Here is an 18,308-nt window from a genome sequence, read left to right as displayed (position 1 = left end):
CCGCTGACATCTAACTCAGAGTCCATGAGTTCGATTCCATCAACGTCAAGGTATGTGGTATTACAGCTCACATAGCTCTCAGATGAATGAATAACCAGCAGTCTATCTGATGTGATCAAACAGTTGCCTAACGATTCATAAACATACAAAATACACGTAATTCAACATTAATTAATGGCAATAAATGACCACTTTAATAGTAAGTGTTTAGTTCATGATTTATAATACAACCTCTCGCATGATTGTTATATAATTCCTGTCTATTCCGGATAATAGACAGAAGCAACTAATATCGTGTCAAAGAGCATTCTACATCCCATTTAGGCACGGCACGAGCGATAGTTGAGATTATATAACATGATAAAGTAAATTTCTTCTTTGACATCTCAGAATATTATTTGGTTTTGATGCAGTAATTGTACATTGCATTTCGGACCTCGCAATCATTCTTATTGCAAGAAATTAGAATCGGTCTAGAGTGAGAGGTTAAAATACATTGTCACCAGATATTTTAAATATACGTTTTTCTGTAACTTTTGTGAAAATTATTCAATTTTTACCCAATATGGTATACTACATATGTTTTGAAGATTTTGTGTTTGTGATACGACGGCCAATAATGGAAGTTAGTTCATTGAAATTAGGGGTGAACTATCTTTTTCTCAGATTTGGAAAGATGTTCTACGATAACTTTTATAAAAAAAGAAAGTAGAACAAAGAATGAAAAATACAAAAAAGAAATAGAAAAGGGGAAAATTGGTGGAACATGTGTGTCATTGACGGGATCGGCACATTCTGAGCGGTGTGTTTATTACCTGTAATTTATTGAGCCGTATAGTAAGTTGGCCCTCTTATTCTAAGGCTTGTGTTTAAGATTTGTTGCCCTGCCTTTTTCTCGTTTTCTTTTATTTATTACAAGTACGGATGTATATGGCGAAACAAAATATTCATATATTTCTTATTCGTTTCGTTTGCGAATAGTAATAATTTAATGAAAAACGGCGCTGTACAAAGAAATAACTATAGGTATTCCAGTTACGAGCTTGAACTTTTGTATTTCTTGTTTAGTTACTGCTTTTAGTTGGCAAGTATTTATTTGTTGTAGACAAATGACTGTAAACTGATTGAAGCGGGGAAAATTAAATTCTTGTAGTACGTTCCATAATTATGTTGTTTAGCCTAAAGGAGATGATTATTAAATGAAAATGATTTTAAATAGGCTAATTGGTTTAGTGGAACCTTAACCACAGTGATGATATCAGATGAATTCCGCATCACTGCTAAAATTTTGCCAATCCTTCTTGAGCTCAAAAGAATTTTGCCTCGGTGGGTATTTAGAAAGTCCGTTGCGGAAATTCCTGGGTATTCCGTAATATTTAAAAAAAAACGAGAAAACGTCTGGACACGATGTTGTAAGCCAAAGACTCATACGACGAAGGATGGAAAGAGATATCCTCGCACCAGAAGTGAGCTGCTATGATTCCGCAAATTAATTCATTACACAAAGAAAATCGCGTGCCAATAAAAAATACTTTGGAACTTAATCGATATAATATATTTTAACGCGCAGAACTCCCTCATGGTTATATGATTGGTGTGCCTTCGGGGCGATAGAACTGTATGATTCCATGTGGGAATTCATATGGATTGGACCTCACATTAAGCTATGGATCCACGTTTCATATAGTCTTGGCTTTAGAGAGGATGCTAAAATTCAGGACACCAACCAATAACATAAGGCGAGCTAATATAAATACTCTATCTACGTCTACTAACTTAGGACAACCAAAACAACCCTAGACTGTATAAAACTATCCTTGCCCATAAGCAATTAAAATACTAGTCTTTCTCTCTTTATTAAAGATGAAATTTGTTCTACAACAAACAATCATACTTTCTCTTATTGTTCATTAGCAATTGTTGACCAATTGACAAGTATCATTAAATCGCATAATCTGAGGTTAAAATTTCGTTACCCTTGAAAATCGAACTAAGCTTAGAATATATTTATTTGGCAAGTTTCTAGTCAACGAACTTTAAAAGTTTGTTACTGAATTCTCTATGTCTCTGTCTGTCTGTTATTTGCAAATTTTGAACCATGCATTCGATAGAGCATAAAAAACTATGTGAGAAAGTGGTTAAATTTTTCGCGTCACTCGTACCATTTTCGAGATATTGACCCAAAAATGGCCGATTTCCGGAGATTTAAGGAGTCATATCACGGGAACGGTTAGTCATAGTGAGGTGGTATTGGTGTTAATTAATACCTAAGAGAATAGTAAATATTTTGGTAGCAAATGGTAACCGGTTGCCACTGGTCTAATGGCTACTAGCCAGCTGGCCACCGTTCCTCAGATATTGGCCAAAAAGTTCGAATTTCGGGAGATTAAAGGAGCCATATCTCGGGAACTGTAAGTGATAAAGATATGATATTTTGCGAATTTTTGATATGCAGAGCCTGCTTTACCATATGTGCAGCACGTGCATTTGCATGGAGTGGCAAGTTTGGAGGGTTCGACAAAATCTGTCATAAGTATATTATTTAAATTAAATACCGGTATTTCTTGTCGGAAACAGACTTCATGATGATGTTAGTTACACTTACTAATTTGGCCTCTATTTGAATAGTACGTTCATAAGTTCATGTTTAGGTTTCATTAGTTTAAGGTCACATGGACAATGCTATAGCAAATGGTTACATAAATCCCAGCACAAATTGCTTGATTGTTTTCAAATGCAAGAACTCAATTCTCGAACACCTCTTCCATTTAGTTAGTTATCACTGTTCTGATATGATAGCTAGTCTTTTCTTTGTTACAAAGAAGTTTCTTATCACTGAAAGAGGAAACAAGTTTAAAAAATAACAGATGTAGAAGTAAAGCCAAGAAATAAAGATAAAAAAGCAATTGCAAATTGATATATTGAGATTGAAGCTCGATATTAAATTCTATAAAAAGGGTTACATTTTTGAGGTGTGTTTGGTTTATCTTCACTAACATAATAGATTATTATTTAAAGGAAAAAGCAGACACAACGAGATAGTATTTGTAGTATTTAAGTCTTTCTGAGTGTGAGTGCATTTTTCTTCCTCCCCTTTGTTGTTCATACTGGAGTAGCATACTTGAAATCATGAGTTTTAAGATTTGTTCTTTCTGGAGAAAGGGGAATACCGCAAATGATGCCACTGCACTGGGCGGCAAATTCCCTAAGGCCAGCTCTGATATGTACATACAAGACATGAATATAGGATGACTCAATTTTAATCAAAGCAGGGTGTGTCGAAATCAATATTAGGGTTTTGAAACTTTGTAGTATCTATTACGATTAACTTACAATTATAACTATTACCAAATAAAAGACCAACTCAAACAGTTATGTACGCACGCATGCACATGCACTGTTTCCTCTGTCTGAAAGAGCTAGTAGTAGCAAAGATGGAGACTAAAGAGAAGAAAGCTTTTTGTGTTTTAATAAAGATTGAATGTATAGTTACAGTGCAACCGTCTGTGTGAAGAATATTAAGGAGACGCTTGCAACTACGTCCTTATCGTTTGCAGTTGCTACAGGTTTAAAGCCTACAGACTACGGTATACGTGCCAATTTCGCAAATGAAATGTTGCTGCATAACAATGAAGATTTTCTGTATCGCCTCGTCTTCAGTGATAAATTGACATTTCAGCTAAGAGCTAATGTAAGAGATATATTTTTCTAATTTTTCCTTACTTTTCTGCTTAACATAATATATTTTTGGCAATTAAAAGCTTTTTCTTTAAATATCGCCATGATAATTGTAGGATATATTAGCGGTGTAGCAATGTTTAATTTAATATGGTTTGAATCTGTCTGGTAACAGTATTACCAGCTACAGAAAATTTGAATTCCAGATTTTAGGGGGAAATTTTGGGAAATTATCGGTTTTTTCTCTATTATTTCCCTCTTGTTGGCTACATCGGAACAAACGTACCAGTATCTGAAAGTCTCGTTTTTGCCCTACACGGGCACTATAGAAAGTTTCAATAGGATAATTAGGGGAAGTACAGTTGAGGTTTATAGTAGACCTGGTTCTCTAAGTGTTAAGATAACTGTTTTTTTTTTAGGTAGAATGAGATATTTTTTATTGACATGCTTAGTTTGTTAAATATCGTCCCAATACTTGTAGGATTATTACAGGGATAACAAAGCTTATTTTAAGATAGTTTCTATTTGTCTGCTAGCAGTGTGGCCAACTACAGAAAATTTTATTTCCAGATTTTAAGCGAAAATTTAGAAGAAATTCTCTCTTTTCTCTATTATTCCCCTAATGTTGGCTACATTCGAACAAATGTATCAGTGTCTAAAGGCCTCATCCTTAGCCTACACAGCGCATCATAAAAGTTTCACTAGAATAATTAGGGGAAGTACAGTTAATGTTTATGATAAACCATGTTCTGTAAATTGTAAGAAAATAGTGCATTTCTGAGGTAGAATGATATATTTTTTTTTAATTTCATGCTTGCTTTGTTAGATATCGCGATGATACTCGTAGGATATATCCTTGGCGTATCAGGATTTATTTTCAGACAGTTTTCTTCTGTCTGACGGGAGTGTTATCAGCCAAAACAATTAATTCCCGATTTTAGGTGAAAAATTCGGAAAAATTCCCTTTCCCCTTTATTATTTCGGAAAGAAGAGTGGTACACCCAATTTTTTTTGGATTTTGACGAATTGTCTTCTCTAAACACGAACAAACTATTTGCTGAGCAAAACAATATATTCATATTAAAAACTACATACGTGTTACAGTTTCGCCAACTAACACTTTGGCTTTATCAGACACTATGAGATACATGAGAAATGTGCAGTCTTATATACAAACGAGAGCTGAGACATCTTGCTTCTGATTGGCTCCTGAGATACGTGAAAAATGTGCAGTCTTATAGGGGAAAGTGTCGTACCTATGGACATTTTTTGAATTTTATTTTTTATTTGTTAAACAAATAACACCAAGGGAGCCAGATTGCTTTAAAAACCTTTAGACATTCGTTCTTTATTACACAAAAAATTGTCAGCTCCTGAACGCTTTTTAAAACCAAGCAATAACCAATTTTTGAAACCCATATTTCGTGTCCTGAGGTACAACGGGGGCATGTACCTATGGACATGGGGTGATGTACCTGAGGACAAAAGGCATAGAAGGTAATAAATAATAGAAAACACATCTATTGCGTCTTTCTGGTTTTTATTCATTGCAAAGTTTGATCCATTAATAAGAAAAAACACGGCTGTGTAGAAATGTAAGAAGGTTGGTACATAAAATTGGCAAATACAAGCCTATAACAACGAGTCTTAAAATATGACAAAATGTTATGGTAAACAAAGGGATACTGATTATCTAAATAAAATAACATTGTTCACAAAATGCAATAAGTCGGCAAAATGAACAAAACACTTTTAGGTCTACTTTTAGAGTCCGTATCTTCTATAGAATGACTCAACCAAGGTTGTATCCCATAAATGAGATTGGAAAAGACAATTGCTTTGATTGCCTCTCCGAACCACCTACGATATTAGGATTAGGTAGTTTCAATTTTATTTCATCTAAGACAACATCATAAATGCTAGGGTCTTTCTCAATTCTGAATTTTGGTGAATCGTCGCTTGAACACTTTTTAAGATACTCCACTGCACACAAACCATCTCCCGATTTTTCTCTTATTCTAGCTGCAAAATGCTTCGAATGTTTTTTGCCTGTCACTTCAACTAGAATATAATCGCCAGGTTTAAGTTTTAGTGGATTGAAACCACCCTCTAGGTCCTTGGCTAAGTCTTGATGTTCAGTTAATAGGTCAACAAGTTCTCCTTCACTACTTTCTTCATCTAGTTGAAGTAAGTCTTCAAGATTTTCCTCTTCTGAAGAACTGTTATCAAGTAGTACTTTACCTGTTGCTTACCTTTCCTCTTCTTCTTCATTTTTTTCAATTTCCATTTTCTCGGGCGTATCTGTTAAAATCCTTGATCTTCCTTTGCGACGTTTAATGGTCCCTACAGTTTTACGTACTCCAGCCTTTGGGAAAGGACGTATCTGTTCCTGCGTGACAACAAGGTGCTTTTCAATGGTTTCGGAAGGTACTGGATTTGTGACACTATTCGATGTTGAAGGTTCATTTACAGCAGAGGAATCTGTAAATCCAGAGACTGAAGCTGAAGTACTCGAAAACTCAGCACCTTCAGTAGACTCTGTGAGATTCGTTGATGGTTCTGGGCGATCAGTCACTGGCGAAGGTAAAAATTCGTGATCCAGAAAAATGTCCCGCTTAAGTGGATAAAGTTCTGTCACTCGAAAACCACTCGTTATATTTGATGGAGTAAACGCTAATCGGTATGCCTTTCCCGCGAACTCAGCTACTTCATATATGGATACTGGCCTACCTGATGTTTTATCATCTAGACTTGACCCACTGCTTGATGACATCCAATCTGCTACTGCTCTGTTATAGTACGATTTAGAAGGACCGAAAACTGTCCTATCTAGAGGCTGGAGCTTATGTGAACAATGAGGATGGAAGGTGGCCATAACCACTCCTGTCTATTTAGCACGACAGATTGTCTTGAAAGACATGTGACTTTCGTGATTGTCGAGCAGTTCAAGTACAGGATCTTCTGGTAATGGTTTTGTATGGTTTATGAAGTGATTCAAAAAGTTAAAAAAACATGTCTTCATTGGACCATCCTGACTGTGTTGCATCACCAATAGAACCAGGGGAGCACCTTTCAGCATGTGGGATTTGGAATGCACTCTTGGAAATATAAACATAGGGGGCACACTATATCCTATTGCATTTACAACTGCAATCATTGTTACATTTTCACCCCTTTCTCCCGACGTCATTCCTCCGATAGTCTTTACACCTTTTGGAGCAAGAACTTTTGGCGGAACATCAACAGTTGATATACTACATTCATCTATGTTCCAACATTTTGAAGGATCGAAATGATAGCGTTCCATTACACTTATATAATTTTCAAAGAATTTGGACACATTTTCTTTGTTAAAGGATGTAGTTCTTGAAAGGCTGGTAGCTTCCGGTGTTCGAACTGAGATATCAGCCGCATGGGGAGCCCTAAACCACTTGACCCATCCTTCACCAGCTGTTTGATCCCTGTCCCAAGTAGAAGGATAATGAATTTTGTTCTCCTTCGCAAAGAGATACGCAAGTTTTTTTTAATATCTTTTAGTGTAAGTCCATACTGCATAAAGGCACACTGCTTTATGTAGTCAACTAGTATAGCTTCTAGTTCATCTCTAAACAACCTATGATTATCATAACGTGGTGAGTAAGCATATGTTTTCGCTGAGGATTTCTTAAATTGAGCAACATGGAAAGCTAAACAACTTTTTGAAATATTAAATTTCTTGGCCGATTCACGGATTCTAATCTTGTTTTTTATTACGTCCATCACAGCACTAGATATAATTTCATTGGACGGTTGATTTCTTTTCTTCTTTTCCTTGCTACGTGGCATCTGTAAAGAGACATAAACACTTTTTTTAAATCTAAGTATGTACCTACGGACTCCATAGGTACATCATAAGATTTGTCCACAGGTACATTTCCCGCTACATTTTCCAGAAATGGCTACCCTTGGTTCTACAATAAGTATTACTGAAAACAATCTTAGTGTATAAGAAGCCAAATAATTACTAATATAGATTAACAACCCAATACATTAAAATTGCATATAATAAAAGTAATATTAATGAGAGAAATTACCTCAAAATATTACTTTCAACCCCCAAAAATTTCAAATTGGTCCCACAGAGCAAAATCACCAAACACCAGTGTCGTCGTAAGCCTATACTGATCCTGTGAAAGAAGCAATGTTGCAATGCAACCAAACCCAATTTAGTCACAAATCTTCCTATTGAAAACGCCACTGTCCACAGGTACAACTGTCCTTAGGTACGACACTTTCCCCTATACAAACAAGAGCTGAGACATCTTGCTTCTGATTGGCAGCTGCCAGGAGCCAATCAGAAGCATGATGTCCCAGGTCTTGTTTGTATATAAGACTGCACATATCTCATGTATCTCATAGTGTCTGATCAAGCCAAAGTATTAGTTGGCGAAACTGTAACACGTATGCATTTTTTTATGTGAATATATTCTTTTGCACAGCAAATAGTTTGTTTGTGTTTAAGTATATACAAAGCAAAAATGTCATACGTAGTTTCTCCGATTGCCTTCATAAACACTAGAAACACCTTTCATATAAAGATGCCGCAATCGTTCATAGTATATCGACAACCAGGAGTCCAGCTCTTCTAAAGTAACTATGACATTTAAAACGCACTGTTATGTCTATTACCTCCTCCGCCTATGACCATTGTACCATATGTTGATTGTACCAGCACTCAAATGCAAGGAATCACGGAGGATAATAAGTTTTGCTAATGGACATGTTTGGAGAAATCGCATGAAATTTCAGACGGCCGTTATTATTAAATTATGTTGTAACTTTTATATACCTAGGTACTTCACTTTGATACACAGGCTTGTGATACCATGAGTTTTCCATCTCTATGCCATATTGACGTCTCGGGTTATTGATAGTAAAAAAAAAAAAAACAATGTTAAATCTGTTGCAGCCAGTGGCGTAGGGAAGGGAGGGCCCAGGAAGGCCGGGCCCTCCCAAAGGGTTCCGACAATGTATTTTGGTACTTTGATGTTTGTAATTTTATCTCTGAACAAACAATAATTTCCTTTCATGTACTCCATTTCAAAGCAAAATATGACACTAAATAGTTCCTATCCTATACAAGTTGTGTTTGCCAACGTCGTATTCATTCTTTAAAAATGTTTACATATTGGAGGTATGGAAATCGAAGTTTCCAAGAATCCCTGCTGTTCAAAGGAAAGAATGGAAAGAGAGTGAGGAGGGCCTACGCATATGGTGACGTGACCTTGAAGTTATTGTTGTACTGTTTGACCTAGCAATGACCACAGTTTTCACGTATCTTCTTTGACCCAAAGCCAAAGTTTGCAGATTGAACCAGGAAATACTGACAATAATCAGTTCCTTTCTAATCCTAAAAGGATGTTCCGAAAGCATTTAATCTTTACCTTAGCTCAAGGGTTAGGAGGGAGTGGACATATTTGAGCCCAAGAAATCATTGACCTGGATAAAATAACAAAACACGTGATCTATCATCGTACATTTTGAATCAACTACCGCCGTTCCCAATAGGATTAACTACAGCAAGGAACCTGGGCACCCTTCCCGAGGTTCCCTTTAATACTATTCACTTCTACTAGTAGCCGCAATTGGCATTAAGCGGCGATCAATTGATTTCGATAAATGCTCAGCAGGTAGGTTTCTTAACCTACAAGGCAATAAAAAGAAAAAAAAGAAACAGTAAAAATAAAGATTTTCCTTTGTTGTTTTGGTTATATTCAAACAAAAAATATTTTAGGAAAAATTATTTACAGAGGAAGGTGGAAAACAATAGTAAAGACCTGTAGCGTGTGACTAAAATAGTCACAGCAATCTCTGATATTTGATCAGTTAGAACAGTTCAGGTGTAGAAATAAGAACTAACTTTGCGTTTATCATGGCGGAAAACCTTTTACAAAAGTGGTTAAAGCGGAAGAAAGACAATTCTGTTAATTTCGGCGAGGAAAATGTACAAGCAAAAAAACCAAAAAGCAACGGACAACAATCTAAACAAGATAATAATTCAGAAAAAAAAAACTCAAAAAACGTTTTAGAAAAGTGGATAGAACGAAAAGCAGACACCAGTGGTATCAATTTTGCCGAAGAAAATGTGCAAGAACAGCAATCCAGAAACAACAAAACAGATCTAAAGAAGCCAGCACTTCAGAGAAAGATGTAAGTATTATTATTATTATTATTATTATTATTCCTATTATTAAAACTAAACCTTCCAACTCAACAACCCCAACGGACCAGAGTCTGCTACGCAGTTTTCTACGAGGGCATGTGGTCAGCGCACCACAATTTCCAGCCGCTGTGTCGCCCTCTGGAACTTATGGCTTGAAGTAAAAAGTTTCTTCTATTCCCACCGGGAATCGAACCCGGGTCGTATCGTCAGTCGGACACCTATTATTATTATTATTATTATTATTATTATTATTATTATTATTATTATTATTATTATTATTTAGTATTGGTAATCACCTTTGTGCAAACGATCCCAGATTTAAATTCCGTTGAAAACAAGTGTTCGGTAATTGTTTAAAAATGTCAATAGCCGTCTATCCTCATTTGTGTTACCAGCGCAGAGATGGAATGGGTCAGTGGGTCGTAGATAGCAGGACGTGACCAACGGCGACCTACCATCCACTCAGACCCACCAACCCCTCTCCTCAGTGAATTGTATTCAGCATCTTCTGAACACTTGTGAGTTTGTCTACTTTTTACTTTCAAAGTCTCAATTTTTCTTCCTTTTTCATTTGTTTTTATTTACTTACCTGAGATGAGTAGATCTAAGTGGAAAATGGAAAAAATTTGAACCTCAGGCACTTTTGGATATTGATATTTGTAATAGTACTATAATAATAGCAATAGGACATACTACTTAGTTTTCGGGACGCCCCTGTGCATTTTTAGAGGAGCTGATTACTGGAAGAAAAATATTTTTTAACCACCTGCAATATATGAATTATTATATAAAAAATGAATGTAACTATGTGTGCGTAATAATCATGGCCAAATGTCAAACCCAAATAAATGACGTTTGGTATATAGTCAGGCCCTAATCCCTACTGGGGTGTTATTATATCGCTTTTATTAAAACACATATCCTAAAGGGGAAGTGCGGGTTCGATTTTTTGCGAAAAAAAATGAGTGTCTCACCAGCCGTTAAACTTAGGGTGCTGAAATTCAGTATAACTCTTTATTAAAAAGAAGGAGAACATGTGCTATTATTTTTTTAAATTCTCCTTAATGGGGGGAGGACTCTCTATATATGGAAAGTTGGTAGGGGTTGATATGTAAAAATAATCGAATAAAACCGATATTAGTGTTGGGTTCGATGTGATGCATAGTAGAAATTCCGAAGTAGTTCAAGCGCAAATTTATCCCCATCGGCATGAGGAGATAAAAATTAAATGTTCAAATAGACCGAGATAAGTGTCGAATCCATAGCTTTTGGGGTCGTTGAGATAAATAGTGATAATCTTGAAGCCGTTCATGTTTACCCCCCTCCGTTGGCATGGAAGGGGAAGTGCGGAGGTGATAAGTAAAATATTCAAATTGACCGAGATTAAAAGTTTTAGGGGCTGCTGAGATGAATAGGTCAATCCTGAAGCCGTTTAGGTCCAAGTTTAGTCCCTCATCATGAGAGGAGGGGGTGTGAAAAATAAAATGTCCAAATTGATCGATATTATTGTCCACTTCATAGTTTTGGAATCGCTGAGATGAATAGTAACAATCACAAATTTGTTTGTTTGTTTAGCTGTCATGCTGTTTCGTTTAATGTTGGTGTTACTTGTTTGTCTTTAAAAAGAATCATGCTATTTCCATTCTATATTTTTCACTTCACAAAAACGCACTTAAAATGTTTTAAAAATATATATGCAGTACCATGTTTTAGTGACTAGAACAGATTATTTGCATTTACATTAATATCAATGTGAAAATAATTTCGGTTTATAAATATTTTGGTTTACGAACAGCGTTACAGAGCGGATTAAGTTCGTCACCCCTGAATCCACGGTATATAAATTTTACTGAACTTCAGAAATATTTTTCGAGATGATCTAGTATTAGATGTAGGAAGTAAGTATTTTTATCAAATGGTAAAAAAAAAAAAAATCTATCTATTCTGAGTTATCCTTAGTGTTTTACAACAAATATCCTGAGTTGAATTCCGGAACATTTTTGTATCACTCTTAGATTAGTCAGAATTTTAAGAACTTACCCACGAAAACTTCAGTTTCGTGTGCTGGTCTGAAATATAATCTACCTATAAATAGATAAGTGAGTTTGCCAGTCCGGGTCAATCACATTTGTAATAGAATTGAGAAAGTACTTCGCATTTTATATCCATTGCTTTCTATTATAATATAAAGGTAACCAAGAAAGTTCTGTCGCTTTTCGTGTACGTCTGTGCTCAATTGGCCCTCACATCGTGAGTTGAATGCGAATGGAGATAAGGCGGTCAGTTGTTGGTATGAATATTTCCAACATAATATCTGGTTGTGACAGTTCAGTTACACCATAAACTTACGTAGGGACAGAGTGAACATGGGACTCCACAGAGCGTCATAGGGGCGTGTATGTTGTACGGATTCAAACTGGGGTCAAACGCCACTCCAGATATGCCAGTGCTTTGGTAAGGTTATCGTGACTACGCGTACAGTGTAACGCTGGTTTAACAAGTTTAAAGACGGTGACGAAACACTCGAAGACTCATCACGTGCCGGAAGACCAACACATGTGGAAAATGAAGATCTTCAGGGAGCAATTGAGGCGAATAATGGTAAGATATGTGAGGAACTTGGACTACAATTCAGTGTGAGTAAGTGAAGAAATCATTCAGCACCACCTACATCAACTTGGGAAGCACTACAAGTTGGGTCAATGGGTCTTACATGATTTGACTCCGGACCAGAAGGCAATGCAAGGAGTCATCTCTGTTTCTTTGGTGTCTCGTCTGAGGAAGTAGCCATTGCTGGAAAGAGTGTTGACATGTGATGAGAAATGGGTCCAGTACAAAGCTCCACGGCGCCGTCATCATTGATTAGCATCCCATGAACCCGTTCAAAACAGCCAAAACCAGCACTGCACCAGAAGAAGGTCTTTCTGTGTGTTTGATGGACTGCTCGCGGCGTCGTGCATCGGTAACTGCTACCAGCTGGTCAGAGCATCAATGCAATTGTGTACTGTCAGCAGTTGAGACGTGTTCAAGAAAAACTCAAAACTCTGGAACCAGCACTTCTGAATCATAAAGGGGTCCTCCTGTTACAGGACGACGCTAAGCCCCACGTGGCTAGGATGACCCGGGACACCACTCTACGTCTTGGATGGGAAACACCATTGCATCCGTCATACTCCCCGGACATTGCACCGTCCGATTATCACCTGTTCGATTCCTTGGACAATCACCTTAGAGGAAGCCAGTTTTAATCCATAGTAGAGGTGCAAAATGCACTTGACTTCTTCGCTTCACGACCCACCAAGTTCTACACGATGGAATCCGTGGCCTTCCAGAACGTTGGCAGAAGGTTGTCGATGCTGATGGGAACTATTTTTGATCTTCCGTGTACGTCTTAGGTGACATATCGATGTTCGAAGGTGGTAAGTGAAAAAGTGACAGAACTTTCTTGGTTACCTTTAATTGATGGAGATTGTGTTTATTATGTGGTGCGCTCAGAGCACAAGACAATATAGCTATAGAGTTGTGAGAAGAATAGACATAATTTGTGCTAATCCTAATTACATGGAAATTTTAAGTTTGTACGGTATGCTTAATTATATTGAAAATTTTAGTTTTTTCCCCTTTACGTCGACCAACATTTATCTTGATTTTAGACTTTAACATTTCATCCTATTTTGCAATGAAAAGTATCAGTAATTCAACAAGGAAATAATTATATATGATAATTAAATTGAATAATTTGACCCATGATAAACACTTTACCATTTTATATCGTAAATGTGAGAGGCCGCGGTGGCTCAGTGGTAGAGCGTTCACCTCTGGTGCTTGGGGTCCCGGATTCGATCCCAGCCCCCGCCAACTGAACTTTGTGGCGGACAAACACCGTGTGCGTGGATCTTCTCGGGGTTCTCCCGTTTCCTTCCACTTTCTTCATTCCACCATTTCATTCATTACTCATCATCACCGTCTCCTTTAGCCTAACCGGCATAACCGTGGAACGTAAAACTCACAGATTTCGTTTCATTTCATTTATATCGTAAATGTCACATCTACCGGTAGTGTAACAGAGCGGTGCTTGAGTGTTTGACTGGAGAAATTCAAACTCCGCTTAATGATAATTTTACATCCTTGTTTTAATACAAATGTAAATTCTAGTCAGTGGAGAAAAGGGCGTGGATCATGGGTAAGAGTTGATAACTATGGGTTTTCGTGGATGCTGGATCAGAATAGGTCATACTAGATCACGATGTGCCGTAGGTCAAGTTGGTTTTAGGTCATGATGGGCTGTGGGTCAGTGGGTCGTGAGTCAAGTTTCCATTCTCTGTTCCAATGTTTACATGCTGTCGCCAAGTAACTTGGCTCATCCATCCTCCATTTTCCCACATTTTAGGACCGGCTAACTAGGCTGGTTTTTGCATCTCTTTTGTTTATGATCGGATATAATATATATATAAATCTAAGAAAGTGTCTGATATGGAAATTTTAACCCACTAGCAGAAGAATTAGGCTTTTCTATTCGCTTCCTCATGATCCGTTGTTATAATAAAAAAAATAAAATAAATAAATAGAGAATAAAAATGCAAATTCAAGGTGTGTGTTACTAAAAAGTCGTATCCACAGTTTATATAAACTAGTTTTCATGGATTAAAAAAATATCACGAGAAATCTGCACCGAATCAAACCAAACTTTGCACACGAATATTAGGTATCAGACATTCCTTTGGAAGATGAGCGAAATCATTCGAGTTGGGTCCCCACACTCTCCGTCCCTTCAATTTTATATTTAATTCATTCTGTCGGGTGCGTTTCTTAACTGAATCAAAGTAAAATTTGCAAACAAATACTGATGTTAGTTTAAATATTGGTTTTTTGGAAAGCTAGGTCAAATTAGTTGAGGTTCTGGGGGACTACGGCCCCCAAGCAATGTATGTTTAACTATCATTTGTTCTATTTTCGACCTCTGTAATTTTGAAATAGTAAGATTCGGTTTAATATGATACTTTAAAAACTTCACGAAAATGTATGCAATTGTTCGGAGAGGTGGAAGTGTGAATACATGGGAGAGATGGAAACCCTCTTTTTCACTAAAAATTTGTACGTTCGCTTTAAAAATCAGGGAGCAAAGTTACGAATGAAAGACCACCTACCACCTGCCCATGCCCAAGATTTTTTTTAGAATTATACGTACTGAATGGAACAGTTGCAGATTTTCCTTAATATCTTCCTTAAAAATTGATAAATTATATTAGTTTTTTGTTGATCATTCTATGTACAAATGATGTAACATACATGAAATTGATTTGGCCATCACGTTATATCTTTGCAGAGTGGAGAGAGCAGTGCGACCTCCATATCAAAAATTCAAGAACCCTGTGACTATACTGAGGAAAAGGACGAGGACGACGTGTACGCTCCAAATGACATTGGCCTTTTCATTGGAAAATCAAATATTACAGACGTTGAAAAGGAAATGCTGTTACGAAGAACGTGGGAACCTTCTGCTTCACATAAATGCTATGTTCAAATGATAGGGTCTAAGAAAAGAACTTTTCAAGTCAGATGGTTTCAGCGGTATTCTTGGTTGGCATATTCCGATAAACTTAATGGCGCTTTTTGCAAATACTGCTCTTTATTTTTCAAAGGCGGCGTAGGAAGTGGCTCTCATGAAACACTTCAAAGTTTAGTAAAGAAACCTTTCAACAAATGGAAAGACGCAATCGAAACTTTTGATGAACATGCTAGAACAAAATAACACGAACATTCACGAACATCAGCTCAAAATTTTCTCAAAATTTTTGACGGTAAGCAAAAGGACGTTGTGCAACAAATGCAAAGTAAAGATGTAAGTGATACCGGGAAGAACAAAGCTGTTTTATCAGTTATTGTGGAGACTTTAATATTATGCGGAAGACAGGAAATAGCACTTCGTGGGCATAGGGATTCAGGACGTTTGACGCTGGAGGATCCTGTTCACAATGACGGAAACTTCCGCGCCTTATTGCGTTACCGTGCAAGAGGAGGTGATTCTCTTCTAAGTGATCATATAGAAAATTCGGGCGCAAATGCTATGTACGTAAGTCCAACAGTACAAAATGAACTATTAAACATAATAGGATGTCATATCCAATATAAAATAATACAACGATTAAGGAGTGCCAAATACTTCAGTGTATTGGCAGATGAAACAACTGATATTAGCCGTATCGAACAATTCTCTTTATGTGTTCGCTATATTGACAGAGACACTGTAAGACTTCGCGAAGATTTTCTTACATTTGTTCCTGTATATGACGTTAAAGGATCAGCTATTGCTTCAACAATTAAGAGTAATCTACTTCAGCTGGGTGTTGAATTAGCTTATTTACGAGGTCAAGGCTATGACGGTGCATCAGCAATGCGAGTATCATTTAACGGAGCTCAATCCCATATTCAGAGAGAGTTCCCTAAAGCTGTTTACACACACTGCTCATCGCACTGCTTAAACTTGTGCTTAAGTGATGCGGCAAAATGTCCTTGTGTTCGTAATTGCTTTTCAACTGTGTCTGAAGTGTGTACGTTTTTCCGAGCGTCAGCTAAAAGGTCGAAAATTCTGAAAGACATTCTTTTAGCTGATGGACTGACTCATTCATCAATTCATGATTATTGTGAAACTCGTTGGATAGAGAGACACGATGCCATCGCCATATTTAAAGATTCATTTCATTCCGTTGTTAAAGCACTAGAAGAAATTAATACAGGAACACAAAGCGATGTATCCAGAAAAGCCGAGACTCTTCATGCAAGTGTGTGTAATTTCCCTTTTATAATTGCTCTGACAATAATGTCAAAGATTCTCTCGACAACATATCCATTATCCAAAGCTTTGCAGAAAGAGCAAATAGATCTAGCATCGGCTATGTCAAGAGTGAGTCTCGTAAAAGAAACAATAAGTAACATGAGAGAAAGTGCAACAGATGAGTTTCGGAAGCTATATATCAACGCTGAGGAAATGTCAAGCAAAGTAGGGGTTACTCCATCCATGCCAAGAAGAGTAGGGACTCAAAGGTTCCGGTCTAATGTAGAAGCTGAAACACCTGAAGAATATTATAGAAGATCAGTGTTTATTCCTTTTTTAGATGAAATTTTGGGTGCACTGAAATCCCGGTTTTCAAATCACAAGCTTATTTTACTCGGTCTTGACAGTTTGCTCCCTACTAAAACATCGTGTAGGGAATTTAAAGATGTGTTGCCTACAATTGAGTTCTACAAAGAAGATCTTCATCACAGTATTATTAATATCCTAGAAGCCGAGTGGAATTTATGGGTTGCACATTGGAAGAAAGAAGCTCGTGTTCCTAAATGTGTAGTGGAGAAATTACAACAAATAGATGAGGAAATGTTTCCAAACATAAAGCTCCTTCTCACAATTTTAGCAGTGCTTCCTGTTAAAACAGCTTCTGTGGAAAGAACTTTCTCTATATTAAGACGACTTGAAAATTATTTGAGAAACAAAACAAACGAAGATCGACTGACAGCTCTAACACTTATGACAGTGCACAGAGATATTTCAATTGACATTGAAGCTGTCGTTAACCGATATGCACAGAGCTCTAGGAGACTACGTTTTAAGTAATGGTTATCCGAGTGGCTATGCTTATCCCGAATAGAATGGCTATTTATGTAGTTTAATAACTATTTTTCATATAGATATTATAATTTCAATTTATGTTTTAGTGCTCTTATCAGTTTCAAATGTTTCTTCTTAAAAGTTTTTTTTTGTCAATGTGTTTGTTTGTCACTTCAGATCCATCGTATTACCCTTAGAGAATATTTTAGTTCTTATTTTTCTTTTTGAGTTCTTATCTTGTATTGCAACAACTTGAAACCTGCAAAACCTTTGTCTACCACTGGGCAAGGACATTTTTACTAGTAATTACGCAGCTTCGATCGTTGCTCATTGTTTATTCTGTTTTAATTCACTTATTGGATTACTTTCGTGGTTATTTCTGTTACCTGTCTAATGCAGTTTAACATATTATATAAATTTATTACGGTATATTAACTAATTTATTATATTTCGTTTTATTACTAGTTTATCCTAAATGACTACCTTGACAAACATATACAAACGCATATATATATATATATATATATAACAACACTAAGGCCCCCCCAAACAAAAATCCTGGCTACGCTACTGGTTGCAGCTAAACACATGCCAACCCATACAACACTGACCTGGATCCAGGTAAATGCTTAAAATTGATTCACCTAGACCCAGCCTAGCTGAGAAAGATTATAGTTTCTGGAGTCATTGTTCTTAATAAAATTCGCAATGTATACTGCATTTGCAATTCTTGTTTGAAATTTGGATAAATATCGGAAAATAAAAAAAAATCAAATTAAGATGCAATCGAAGTTCTCAGGAGATTCTCAGGATTCAGTTTCC

The 18,308-nt window shown here is 36.7% G+C and overlaps 1 protein-coding gene across 1 annotated transcript; it reads left to right on the top strand.

Annotated features, from left to right (window-relative positions):
- Window positions 1-15,707: 15,707 nt before the first annotated feature.
- LOC145677671 (52 kDa repressor of the inhibitor of the protein kinase-like) lies at window positions 15,708-17,492 on the top strand. The gene has a single exon (XM_081748095.1). It carries the CDS (start codon window positions 15,708-15,710, stop codon window positions 17,490-17,492), a length of 1,785 nt encoding a protein of 594 aa, XP_081604221.1.
- Window positions 17,493-18,308: the final 816 nt, after the last annotated feature.

Source organism: Thermobia domestica, unplaced genomic scaffold (genome assembly GCF_964235325.1).
Source record: "Thermobia domestica unplaced genomic scaffold, izTheDome1.hap1.1 HAP1_SCAFFOLD_1192, whole genome shotgun sequence".
In the NCBI taxonomy this organism is placed as follows: domain Eukaryota; kingdom Metazoa; phylum Arthropoda; class Insecta; order Zygentoma; family Lepismatidae; genus Thermobia; species Thermobia domestica.
The sequence above is the reverse complement of the archived record's forward strand: the minus strand, read 5'-3'. Positions and strand labels throughout refer to the sequence as shown.